This window comes from Durio zibethinus, chromosome 1 (assembly GCF_047325235.1).
Source record: "Durio zibethinus cultivar Kanyao isolate XHJ-2024 chromosome 1, ASM4732523v1, whole genome shotgun sequence".
Classification (NCBI taxonomy): domain Eukaryota; kingdom Viridiplantae; phylum Streptophyta; class Magnoliopsida; order Malvales; family Malvaceae; genus Durio; species Durio zibethinus.
In genome coordinates this window covers 36,568,393-36,581,222 of record NC_143162.1, presented here as the reverse complement: position 1 = coordinate 36,581,222, position 12,830 = coordinate 36,568,393, and the positions used below count along the sequence as shown (strand labels likewise).

General features: G+C 37.4%; 3 protein-coding genes across 13 annotated transcripts; all 3 read left to right on the top strand.

The window, feature by feature from the left end:
• Positions 1-3,084, top strand: LOC111312685 (zinc finger protein GAI-ASSOCIATED FACTOR 1-like). 4 transcript variants are annotated; one of them, XM_089768112.1, is made up of 4 exons: positions 1-557; positions 691-1,087; positions 1,219-1,439; positions 2,050-3,084. In XM_089768112.1, the coding sequence occupies exons 1-4, from the start codon at positions 407-409 to the stop codon at positions 2,766-2,768; spliced, it is 1,488 nt and encodes a 495-aa protein (XP_089624238.1). In that variant the 5' UTR covers positions 1-406; the 3' UTR covers positions 2,769-3,084. The 4 variants fall into 4 exon arrangements, with proteins under 4 accessions (XP_089624238.1, XP_022768919.1, XP_022768920.1 ...); XM_022913184.2 differs by having other exon boundaries at positions 1,219-1,460; XM_022913185.2 differs by having other exon boundaries at positions 1,216-1,439.
• A 2,079-nt stretch (positions 3,085-5,163) lies between these two features.
• LOC111311388 (cytochrome P450 734A1) lies at positions 5,164-7,753 on the top strand. The gene is made up of 4 exons (XM_022910766.2): positions 5,164-5,849; positions 6,206-6,450; positions 6,609-6,972; positions 7,190-7,753. Exons 1-4 carry the CDS (start codon positions 5,361-5,363, stop codon positions 7,613-7,615), a joined length of 1,524 nt encoding a protein of 507 aa, XP_022766501.2. The 5' UTR covers positions 5,164-5,360; the 3' UTR covers positions 7,616-7,753.
• Positions 7,754-8,404: 651 nt separating this feature from the next.
• Positions 8,405-12,684, top strand: LOC111312683 (putative protein phosphatase 2C 55). Of its 8 annotated transcripts, none has more exons than XR_016346406.1 (8): positions 8,405-8,747; positions 9,129-9,831; positions 9,922-10,042; positions 10,137-10,461; positions 10,898-11,047; positions 11,465-11,755; positions 12,056-12,140; positions 12,359-12,684. XR_016346406.1 is itself a non-coding variant. In XM_089768079.1 (7 exons), exons 2-7 carry the CDS (start codon positions 9,285-9,287, stop codon positions 12,382-12,384), a joined length of 1,452 nt encoding a protein of 483 aa, XP_089624205.1. In that variant the 5' UTR covers positions 8,405-8,747; positions 9,129-9,284; the 3' UTR covers positions 12,385-12,684. The 8 variants fall into 8 exon arrangements, 4 of the variants coding, with proteins under 4 accessions (XP_089624205.1, XP_089624203.1, XP_089624199.1 ...); XR_016346407.1 differs by having other exon boundaries at positions 12,367-12,543; XR_016346399.1 differs by having other exon boundaries at positions 9,129-10,042; positions 12,367-12,684.
• Positions 12,685-12,830: the final 146 nt, after the last annotated feature.

Sequence of the window (12,830 nt, the reverse complement as noted above, 5' to 3'; positions counted from 1 at the left end):
GCTTCTCTCTCTCTTTACAGTGTCCGTATTTCACTATTTTCTCTATCTGTATTATGGACATGAAGCCGCCTTACGGGACCTCTTCTCGTGCTCTTTCGGTCATGTCTCTGTATTTCACTAGTTTCGTTTTTGTTTTCACTCAGATGAAAGCCATACACTTAGATTAAAAACATTTGTCTTTTTCTTACATGTTTTTATCATTTTTCCTTGGAAAACAATCATAATATTTGAAATTCAAACCGTCATTTGGGGTGTTGTATCCAAATTCGATAGTCTCTAACTAAAACTGGGTTTTTGTTTCTTCTGAAAACAAACAAAAACGGGCAACAAAAATCGGAACTTTTTTTGGGTTGTTTTTTATTGGGGTTTGGTGGAGCATGGTGTAAAATATTGGAGTAAATAAAGCATGGTGGAGCTTGAGAATTCGTCAACAATGACAATTTCTACAGCTTCTGGAGAAGCAAGTGCATCTTCTTCGGTTAATCAGATTCAAGGTACTCAACCGAAAGGAGGAGGAGGACCACCGAAGAAGAAAAGAAATCTTCCTGGGATGCCAGGTGAATTATAAGAACAGTCAAAGTCCACCCTTTTTTTATATCCGAATAATTTAAATTTCCAGGTTTTCTTTCTTTTTGTCTTGCAATGTTGGAAAAAGAATAATTTTTTTTATTTTCTTTTTGATTCATTCAGATCCAGATGCTGAGGTAATAGCTTTATCTCCAAAATCCCTACTAGCTACCAACCGGTTCGTTTGTGAGATCTGCAACAAAGGCTTTCAACGCGATCAAAACCTTCAACTCCACCGACGGGGCCATAACTTACCATGGAAGCTACGGCAAAGAACCAGCAAAGAAATTCGAAAGCGAGTCTATGTGTGCCCTGAGCCAAGTTGCGTTCACCACAACCCAGCTCGAGCCCTCGGTGATCTTACCGGTATCAAGAAACACTTCTGCAGAAAACACGGGGAAAAGAAGTGGAAATGTGAGCGTTGCTCTAAAAAATACGCTGTTCAGTCCGATTGGAAGGCCCACATGAAGACTTGCGGCACCCGAGAATACAAATGCGATTGTGGCACCATCTTTTCTAGGTAAAGACAAATGACATACACATCCGTTTCAGTTTCATAATCGAACTCTTTTTCTTTCGTCTTGACGGTGCGTTTTTGGTTTCTGGGTTTTGACTTTTGACTGTGATAATGACGATGTCTTCTTGAAGAAGGGATAGTTTTATGACGCATAGAGCTTTCTGCGATGCATTGGCTGAGGAAAGCGCAAGGGCTAACAGGCTAGTGAATGCTATTACAGAAGGGAATGTTAATGTGAATGGTAATGGGAATGGGAATGAGAATGGGAAAAGTATGGTTGGAGGAGAAGCTACTGCTGCAACATCACCACCACCGCAGCCTTTAACACCGTCTACTACTAGTGTAGTTTCACCGGGTATGTCGATTCAGAGTTCAGGTAAATTTTTTGTGTGTGGGTCTTTTTATATGTGACTCTATACAGGGTTGCCACATTATTTTTGGTTTTGTTTATTTAGATAGGTTAAAAGTTGAGATAATCGTGGGGTATTTTAAATTGTTTTTATTTTTCTATTGTGGGTGAAGAAAGATGAGAATCCATTCAAATGGAGTTCTGGTTTTTTATGGCTCTGTTTGGTCTCTTCTTGATGTCGTTCTCGTTTGAAAATTTTGGCTTAAACCTAACAAATCCGGCAGGTGTGAGGAGAGTTAGAGAGAGAAAGATGTTCAGGAGGTTAGCTTTGGGTTCACGAGCGTGATGTTATCTTGTCAATAATTAAGCTCAATGATCGGAAAGCGAAAAGGGGTGATCTGAGAGAAATAAAGGAAGCCATTATTGCCTTTGCTTTTACTTCCCAAAGCTTGAACAGTTATGGGACTTGGAAAAAAGCCAAAGAAAAGCCCTCTTCCTTTTAATCTATCTGCTTTCTTTGGGTTTTGTTTTTAGTTTTTATGCTGATACTTCAATTTCATCATTGTATTTTCTCAATGGCTTCTCAGTCTTCTTTGCACTGTATATATGCTTACAGAAATACCGGAAAATCCAATGGAACTTTCACCGCCAACTCCAGCAGCAACTAAGGCATCTACTTCAAACAGCAATGTTTTTGCTAGCATATTTGCGCCAAACTCTCAACCATCCAAAATACAAGCACCAGCATCGATCCGTCAATCAGCAGCACCCTTAGAGCGCACATCGCTGTCTCTTTCCTCTCCTCTCTACCTCTCCAACAATGGCCCCTCTATCTTCACTGGAACTGAACATGACCATTGCCACTATGCTCCGTCTCCGCAACCAGCCATGTCTGCTACTGCATTGCTACAAAAAGCTGCCCAAATGGGTGCAGCGGCATCAAACCCGTCACTGCTCCGTGGTCTAGGCTTGGCAGTATCAGCAACTTCCTCTGCTGGTCAGGATCCTAATGTAAAGTCAGAGAGCAATTCAATGACAGCTGGTCTTGGCCTTGGCCTTCCCTCAAATGGAAATTCTGGATTGACTAATCCCATGATAGGCTCATCCTCGCTCTTTGGAAACAGGCCTACTACGCTTGATCTTCTTGGCCTTGGCATAGGCATAGGTGATGGTGGAGCTTCCTCAAGTGGACTGTCTGCTTTGCTCACTTCCTTTGGAGGTGGCTTCAATGTTGGAGAAGCAGCTACTACATCATATGGGGCAGGAGGCCGTTCGCCTAGAGAAACATGGGGAGGTGCGCCTGAGAGAAAGCCCAATGGCCCAGCTATTCTTTAGATATTCAATTCCCTGGTAAAGGAATTGAAAAAGAAATGCTAAACCATTTTGTTTTTTTCAATCTTTTGCTTCTATCTTCGACACAAGTGCTTAGAACTGAGAGAAGGATGTTAAAGTTGGACATTAATTTTGGCTTTGCGTTTGTTAGCACTGCCTTTTAAAGTTAGTTTCCTTATGAGGTAAAGTTTAACTTTAAAAAATCTCGGGGATATCACTCAGGGAAAAAGGTTGTACAGGAACTTCTGTTTTTAGCAGCTAGCAAATGTAGCACAAAATTTGATGCTACTATATACGTTTCTTTTATTTTGTTTTTTAATTGTTGTATCACTTTCAAATTCGAACCTGTCTGTCAACACGTTTGAATTTACCAAAAAGACTGAACATAAAAAACATTTTAAACAATTTGCTAACCACAGTTAAAACCCAATTTAAGTTCATTAATCCAAAGTTTTGAGCAGTCCAAGTTCGAAAACGATTTATTGATTGATGATGACGGTGCATCTACGCCATGATGATGGCGTTGGTCAAAGAAAGGGGGCCGGCTGGTCAATTCTAAACAGCATACGGACACATTTCGAGTTCAGATTTCAGAGCTGTCGAACCCCATTTAATAAGGTGAGTTGGCAAGCCACAGGCGCATGTGTAGCCTGGCCGCAGGGCCCTGGACCTTTTATGGGTGGTGGGGTTTTTGCTTGGCGTTTCAAACGAACGATTGCTCATTCAGAAAATATGGAGAAAGTGGGAACTTAGATCAGTTCCACTCCGAATATGAGAGAAGAAAAAAAATGGATGTTTCGTAGGCTTCTTGCTTGCTTGGTTTAAAGGCTTTAAGCCTCCTGTCCTAGGAACACGTCTCGGACATGTCATGTGTTTTGCTTTTGCCCTGCATTGTGGTAGCTAACCCGCTGTTCTTACTTCGGATTGAAAACATACTACTTCATTATACTATGATCAGGCCAATGAGATAAAAAACCATTTCTTGGCCTGCCAAATTGTGAAATAGGAATTCCACTGGTAAACCCCATTTTTGCCTTCAAAGGGGACCTCACCAACACCATTGTTGTAGTTGAATACTGAAGTTGCCTTCTGGAAAGAAAGATATTTAAAAGCATATACTATGATCTTAGAGCTAATCTCATTCTAATGTTTGTTAACTTGTCTGACGATAAGCCAATAGTTTAGGTTTCTAAAGCATGACATCAGCAATTTAATAATCTCAAAAAAGGGTACCACTCTTTCATTTTGGACTCTCTTTTCTGTACTGCATGTAGACTCTGTAAGTCAAACGGTTGTTGAAAAGCAGAGTCATCAAGGCATTACTTTAGTGAGCTAAAAATATAAACAAATTCAAGACCAGGGGCGGTGCCGCGGTGGTGGGTAACGGAAGCATGAGGAGCTTTGGCCCCCCATTTATTCCATACGGTTCGGGCCCTAGAATTTGTGTTGGCCAGACTTTAGCCATGGTCAAGATGAAAATAATTCTAGCTATGATTATCCGGCAATATTCTTTGGTAGTGACGCCGACATACGTTCATTCCCCTATGCTGTTCATCTCCCTGGAGCCCCAATATGGTGTACAGATACTCTTAACAAGGGCAAACGTATGATGCTTTTGAAGGGCTCTTCGTCCATGTAAAACATGTCTGAATTTACCATGTCAAGATATTGCTATTCAACTCTGCTAATGTATGGTTTCACTGTGACCGAAGGATGATGTATGAACATTCTTTTGTAAAATTGTGTGTGCAACAAATACATATATCATTATATGAGCTCGAAATAACAAATTTTGTTTATTTACCTGATACAAACAAAAGAAAAAATTTGTTAGTAATTTTCATCTGCATGAAGAAGAATCTTGCTAGTTATATATAAAATATCAAAATGGTTACGTCAATGATGACATACACTAAAAGATTATCTAAACTTTGCTGTGGTCGCTTTTTAATAATGATTTTAAAGAATGAAAATATAAATTCGAAAAATTTTCACTAAAATAAAACTTGATTATTGCTAAATGTTTCAACTTGGTTTATACATGTAACAAGCTATCTTAATTAAAATTTTCTTAGTTATAATAAATTGAGAAATAATATTTTAATTTTTTTATAATAAGCAAAATAGTTAAGATTGGCCAAAAAGTAATACTAATCATGACTTATGGTTTTGGTTTTCCAGCAGTTAGGGTTCTTACACTTGTTTAATATTTTTTAAATCGGTATTAATTTAATGAATTTATAAAAAAATATTTTTTAAAAATCTTCTAACAAATTCTAATTCAAATAATTAAAAAAAAAACTCTTACCATTTACTGTAAGACAATGAACCAACAGATTAGGTTTAAAAAGCATGGCATTTGCAATTTAATAACCTCAAAAATGGGTACCACTCTTTCACTTTGGAGTCTATTTTCTATACTGCAAGTAGACTATGTAAGTCCAACAGTGGTTAACAGGCAGAGTCATCAAAGCTTTAATTTAATGAGTTAAAATACAAACAAATTCAACACTTCTTGATAACTCCGATCCCTATACCTATACACCTTTAACAGTCCGCAGCTATCTCTCACTTAGAGATACAGAGATTGCACTAATGAATCATCTAATTGCTGTTTTCGTAGCACTTCTTTGCATCTGTCTCTTGAAATTTGTATATTCAATCCTATGGATCCCTTGGAGAATCCAAACCCATTTCAGAAAGCAAGGAGTAACAGGCCCTGGGTACCGTCCAATCCTTGGAAACTCAGTTGAGATCCGCCGTCTGTTTGAAGAAGCTAAGTCCAAGCCAGCTCCACTTCACCACCACGATGTCCTTCACCGTGTGGCTCCGTTCTACCACAGGTGGTCCAACATGTATGGTAAGCCGTTTTTGTATTGGTTCGGGTCAAAACCGAGGCTGGCAATTTCCGACCTGGATGTGATCAAGGAGGTTGCTATGAACACGGGCGGGTCATTTGGTAAGATCGAGTTTAACCCCATGTCCAAGATGCTCTTCGGACAGGGACTTGTTGGGTTGGAAGGGGAAGAATGGGCCTTTCACAGGAGGATTGCAAACCAGGCCTTTACTATGGAAAGAGTTAAGGTAAATCAAACATCCTTCGTACTTTTTTTATTATGGGCCTCGATGATTTGTCAGCTGCTAAGCCCGTTTGAAAAAGTGCTTGTCGTCTCAGGTTTTTAATCTTGTTAGAATTAAGGGTTTAGTCTAAACAGAAATATAAATCGAATAATTTACCAAGTTAAATATAATTAATACTTTCTCCATAATATTTTGAGTATACAAATTGTGAACGTAAAACCATGTGTAGTTTGATTCACAAACTTCCATCACCACTGGATTGTAAAAGGGATGAAAAGTTTTGATTATCAATCATAAGTCATAACTCAAACCAACACTATTTGTATGGGGCAAACACCTGCACAAAACTCTTTTAACAGGATTGGGTACCAGAAATTGTGGCTGCAACAACCAAAATGCTGGAGAAGTGGGAGGACAAAAGAATGGAGAGAGATGAATTCGAATTGGAAGTGAATAAAGAACTTCATGAACTCTCAGCTGATGTTATATCCAGAACAGCATTTGGAAGCAGCTTTGAAGAAGGAAAACGTATCTTCATGTTACAAGAACGGCAGATGAAGTTTTTCTCAATGGCTATAAGAAGTGTCTATATCCCAGGGTTCAGGTAACCTTTCTGTAAGAAGTTTGTTTGCTTATTAAATATGAAAACACATATATTGTACTGGTAAAATAGTTGGAACGATTGATCTGGTTGTAAACTATGTTGTGTCCATGCCTATCTCGCACAGGATAAGTACTGAAGCCGAGTAAATGTTGTGTCAGGTTTGTACCTACTAAGAATAATAGAGAGAGGTGGAGACTAGAGAAGGAAACTCGTGAATCTGTACGAGCACTGATCCGGGCTAACAGCAATGAAAGGGAAAATTCTTCAAGTCTACTTGGTCTTTTGATGTCTTCATATAAGAATCAGAATGGTCAAGAAGAAAGGTTAGGAGAGGAAGAAATTATAGATGAGTGCAAGACATTTTACTTTGCAGGAAAGGAAACAGTTGCTAATGCTTTATCATGGGCACTTCTTCTTTTGGCATTGAATCCGGAATGGCAAGACAAGGCAAGAGAAGAAGTGATTTGCATCTGCGGAAACAATAAGCCTCCAGTTGCAGAGAATTTGAATGACTTGAAGATCGTAAGTTTATCTCCTGACTGATTTGGCATATTCAAATTAATGCATCTGGCAGACTTGTGAGCATGTAGGCTTTTGGTGGTTAAACACTAGCAGTAGCATAAATCTGATAAGTGATAAACTTAAGCTTCCATGTTTGAGATAAATAGGATAACTTGCAATTTATATTTTGCTTTCTCACAGTCAGAGATTTAATATTGCGTAATCAATTAATGAACAGGTAAGCATGATAATCAATGAAACACTTCGACTCTACCCTCCAGCAGTGATGTTGATGAGGCGAGTATGCAAGGATGTTAAGCTAGGAAAGCTAAACGTTCCTGCCCGTACACAGCTTTATTTGGCACTGACTGCTGTTTATCATGACACGGATATATGGGGAGAAGATGCTAACAAATTCAATCCCGCAAGATTTAAAGAATTCCGTAAGCATTCAGCCTCGTTTATTCCATTTGGTTTGGGTCCTAGAATTTGTGTTGGCCAGAATTTAGCCATGGTCGAGTTGAAAATTGCTGTAGCTATGATTATCAGGCAGTATTCTTTGGCAGTGTCGCCAACATATGTTCATGCCCCAATGCTGTTCATCACCCTGCAGCCCCAATATGGTGTACCGATAGTCTTAACAAGGATGCCAACTGAGTATTAGCTCGATATGACGGCTTTGTTGTCAAAAACTCTTAAGAGCTCCTCATCCATGTAAAATATTTGTATCAGTATCTGAGCTGGAACGAACAAAATTTGCTTGTTAACCTTATATATGTATAAAAGATGTACTTTTCCAGTAGTTTTTTTTTAATCATATTTAGAACTTTAACAGATCATAGATACATCCTTAAGCATGAAGAAGACCCTTGTTAGTTGTTACTCGTACATAAAAGAAACAAAGGCTAGAGAGAATTTGAATTCTTCATTAAAATAAAACTTGATTATACCACACGTTTCAACTATGTATAAAAAAGGAGAGTTTTTTATACGTTGAACATGCTATTTTGATTAATATTTTCTTTAGTTATATAAAACTGAGATGTAATTCGTTAAATTTTTTTATAATAAGCAGATAGATTGGCAAAAAAATAAAAATAATAAGCAGATGGAAAAGTCAGAGGACTTAACCATATAATAAGAAAAATGACAAGGACTTGGCTAAAGTCTAAAATTGCAAGGACAGGGTAATTTTGTTAGCAAAGAAAACCTTAGGCCAAAAACCTAAAATCCAAAGATTTCTACTTTCCCCTTCCGATCTTTAGGCTCCAAGAACATACGGATTACGTATTACCGTTAAGCTATATAAAGACAATTCTACCCTTGTCGAAATCCCCCAAACAACCACCACCAATTCGTAAATTTAAGGTTATCCAACAGCCAAATTCGACAATTAAAAAATTAAAATCTTAAACCTCATCCTAAAAATCCCAAGTAAAAGGAGGAAAGATTTAGCGGTTTTCACTTTTTATTGTCACTTTCCCTCTCTGTTGACTATTTTTAGGGTTTCAGTTGCGTTGGCTGAGCCTCCCTACCCCGCCCAGAACTTTCTCGACTTTTTGTTTTTGGATTCTTTTAAACTTTTTGCACGGTTTCTTGCCAGAGTTTCAGAGGATTCTGCATCCCAAGATTTGGAGTCTTTTGTTTCTTCAAGGTTTCATCATAAAGGCAACCAGAAAGAAGAACCGGTTTCTGGCTGTTGTTTCTAAACCGATCGGTTCTTTTCTAGTTTTTCCAGAACTTTGGGGATTAGGGTTTTCGATTTGATATTTTTGGACTTTGATGGCTCTGTAAAGGTGAGGTTTCCTGCCTTGTTAATTTGCTGTTCTTTCTTTAAAGTTTTGACTTTTTGTTTTGCAAAATTTTTAGAAGGAATTTAGGATTTCTTTCTTTTTTTTTTTTTTTTTTTCTGTTAACCAGCTGATTTTGAATTAACTTTATCGTATCCGGGTAGATTATGATTCCTTTCTTTGGCTGATTTAGATCATAAATTGATTTTTAATCGAAATTAAGCTTAGGTAAACTTTGCTATATGTATTTTCTTCTGTTCTGTTTAATTTAATATTATTCATAGTTATGGCATTATCGTTGGAAGTCTTTTTTTTGTCTATTTGTTTCTTTGTTTGATTAGATGGTTTGTTAACTTGGAATCGGCTAACTTTTGTTGTTCTTTTCAGGTTTCTAAATTCCTGCTATTTTTCGAAGGGAAAGCGGGAATTATCTATGTTTTAGATGTGTTAAAGTTATGAGATTTTCTTCTGCATATAGTAGTGTCTTTTGTGTTCTATGTAATAGACAGTTTGAAGCAAAATTGCTTTGCTTAAGAGGATAAGATGCCATCTACCTTTTTTTGGAGACTGAGGAGTGCTGTTCAGAATGGAATCCAAAGAACAGAAGGCGGGCTTCAGGATTCGATAGAAGTTCTGATTGGAGCAGGGAAGGTAGGGTTTGGCAGTTGTAGGTTTTTTCATTCTTTAAGATTTTCTGGGCTTGCAGATTTGCAAGGAATTTTGCAAACAGGGACTTTTTTGGCCGCAAGATCTGATTCTCTCTTAGCTAACCGAAGAAGGAACATTTCTGTTGTGGGAGCATTTTCTCGAACTATTTCTGTTCCATCTGTTTCAGGCCCTGCTTTCCAGGTTTGTGGGTATCATATTGATTGTGCACTTGCTGACTCCAGTCAAATATCATCATTACCGAGCAAATTTCAGAGTAAACCTATGGCTGCTTCTAGTTCTGGAGTCATAATTGGTGGATATCTTGTTGATACATTAAAGTTAAAGCATGAGCATCTTTCATCATCAACAAGTAGTGCTGACATCTTTTACGGCAATAGAAGTTTGAATAGTTGCACAAAAGCTAGAATGAGTTTGAAAAACCGTGAGAAACCAAACAATTCTCCAATCTATGGATATTTCATTTATAATGTCGGAAAAAGATGGTGCAACTTTAATCCTTCGTTGGGTTCAGGTTCAAGGGCTTTCCATAGCTCATTGCCTTCTTTTTTATCAGCTGGGACTGCCCCTGATGTTTCTTTTGATAATTCTGGGCGTGAAGAACAGGTTGCCAATTCTTCGGTGTCATCAGAAGAGTATGTTATCTTTGCAGCTTCGAATTTTATTTTACTAAATCGTTACAATATTTTATGCTATTTATATTTGTGCTGTGTTTGACAACCATAACAGGAAGATTTCTGCTGGCAAAACTCTGAAGCTTCTTTCAGGATCATGCTGTCTTCCACATCCTGCCAAAGAAGATACTGGCGGAGAGGATGCTCATTTCATATGTGTGGATGAACAAGCAATAGGTGTAGCAGATGGAGTTGGTGGCTGGGCAGATCTGGGTGTTGATGCAGGGCAATATTCTAGGGAACTCATGTCTAACTCTGTATCTGCTATCCAGGAGGAGCCCAAGGGTTCAATTGACCCTGCGAGAGTCTTAGAGAAAGCTCACTCTAGCACAAAAGCTAAAGGTTCCTCAACAGCATGCATCATAGCCCTCACAGACCAGGTAAGCCATTTCTGTTCTGGGCTTGCCTGTTGTGTTCAATGTTCTAGTTCCAACATGGGTAGCTTTTTCCTGAAATAATTATTTTAAACACAAGCCTTCTTCTCATCCAAACCAAAATAATGCTTTCTGCACTTAACATGAACTGACGAATTGATTACTTGCAATTGGATATCGTTGTCCAAATGAATTTATAAGGTGTTTCATCCTTTGTGGAGAGTGACACGAAATGGGCAATGCCTAGAAGTTTTCCCTACCATATAACCTTAATAGGGGTTAAATTCTCCATCAATGACTTGTGGTAGGTTCGTGAAACTTGAAATGATATCAGAACTTAGAATGGAGAATTTGTGTATTATTCTAAAATTACCCTCTTCTGGGATAACTGTATAAAATTACTTGCTTGATTGTATATTAAATTTTTGGGTTTTTACTGCAGGGTCTTCACGCTATAAATTTGGGAGACAGTGGTTTTATGGTGGTTCGAGATGGATGTACTATATTTAGATCCCCTGTTCAGCAGCATGATTTTAATTTTACATATCAACTTGAGAGTGGAAGTAATGGTGATTTACCTAGCTCTGGTCAGGTAGTTACATATGTTTCTCTTTTCTTATATTCCTGGAAAAGGTCATTTATTTTGACTTTATGATAATGAAATTTTGATTGTGTAATCATGAGAAAAAGTCTGTGTTTCAATGGACATTTGCTTAGGTGGCTCTGGCATGTTAGATCGTTTTTCTGCTTACTATTTCCTGCAGATGATAACTTAAATATTTAAATGTGAAAGGATACCCTTTTATATTTCTTGATAACTGATAGGTCAACCAAATTATTTATTAAGCATCGGTTTGCATGTTTTGATTCCAGTTGCATCTTTCACACCCTTTATTTTTCCCCCTTTCTATCTTAAACTGGAATTTCCAGCTTGTTTATTTATGGGAGTCTTTATTTTACTTGATTATTATGAAATATCTGAATGACCTAAATCTTCTGGCCAAATCAGGTCTTTGCAGTTCCTGTTGCTCCGGGAGATGTTATCATTGCTGGCACAGATGGATTGTTTGATAACTTGTACAATAACGAAATTACTGCAGTGGTGGTTCATGCAGTAAGAGCTGGTTTGGGGCCTCAAGTGACTGCTCAGAAGATAGCTGCATTGGCACGGCAACGTGCACAGGATAGAGACCGACAAACCCCTTTCTCTACCGCAGCTCAAGATGCTGGATTCCGTTATTATGGTGGAAAGCTTGATGACATCACTGTTGTTGTGTCATATATTACTAGCTCCGAGGAAGTATGTCTCTCACTCTCTCTTGCATATTCTCTTAATTCTTTCTATCCCTTTTAAGTTAACTAAAATAAGAAAATAAAGAGGAATAAATGAGGTTCATTTATGTTACTCTTAAGATTTTATGCTAAAAACCTGTTTTTACTTAACTAAAAAGACCCCTGGTTTGCGTTCTCTTCTTTCCAAAAGACATGGCTTGACTGTTCCTAGCAAATTTCAGGATTTCATTTTTTTAATATCTTCCATTATGTGATTTTTTTTTCCCTTACTTACCTAACTAGCGTCACTTCTTGAACATTAATCTAGGCTTCAAGAAATAAGAGTTGAATTTTGAGCAGTCGCCTGCCAGTGTGACCTACGTCAAAATGAACATTAGGAGTGACTCCGTTTGGTTGGTATTCATGTAAAAGTTATTTACTATATTAACACTGCCAAGATTTTTGGTTCCCGAAATAAACACGTAACCATTAAAATGAGATGTGTTAAATAATCTTGATATTTGTCTTTCTTGCATGATCATTCCCTTACATCCTTACTCTTTATATATGGGTCCCTATGGTAATGAATTCATGTTTACTTATAAGATTCCTAATGTCTTTTAATTCTTAGTTATGCAGAAGAACAAGTCTTCTTGAGGATGTGGACATGTTGTAGGGATGTTAATGAACCTGGTTTTGCTTGATTTCGTTGCGGCGATTCATTTTGTTCTCAGGAAGCAAATCCTTTATGAAGATCAGTTGGCTTTGGAGGTTCTTTTGTTCTTCAGTTAGCAACGAACAGCCTCTCTTCTTTTTTATGAATTCTTTACTATTTGTTTTTGTCACACTCCTTTACGTTCTTCCACTATCTAAAGAGCTCATGAGAAAGATGTCTCCATGTTCAAACCACGACATTATTGTAAATATATTGCTATTAGTATTTCATATGAAATTAAATGTTCTTGTTGCTGGTAAAATTAAACAAAAAAGTATATTTTAATAAGCAATTTTAAAGATGCAACAATATAATATAAAAAATACATGAAAATATGATTTAAAATTTTAATAAAATCATAAATAAATATGATAAAAATTAAAAATAT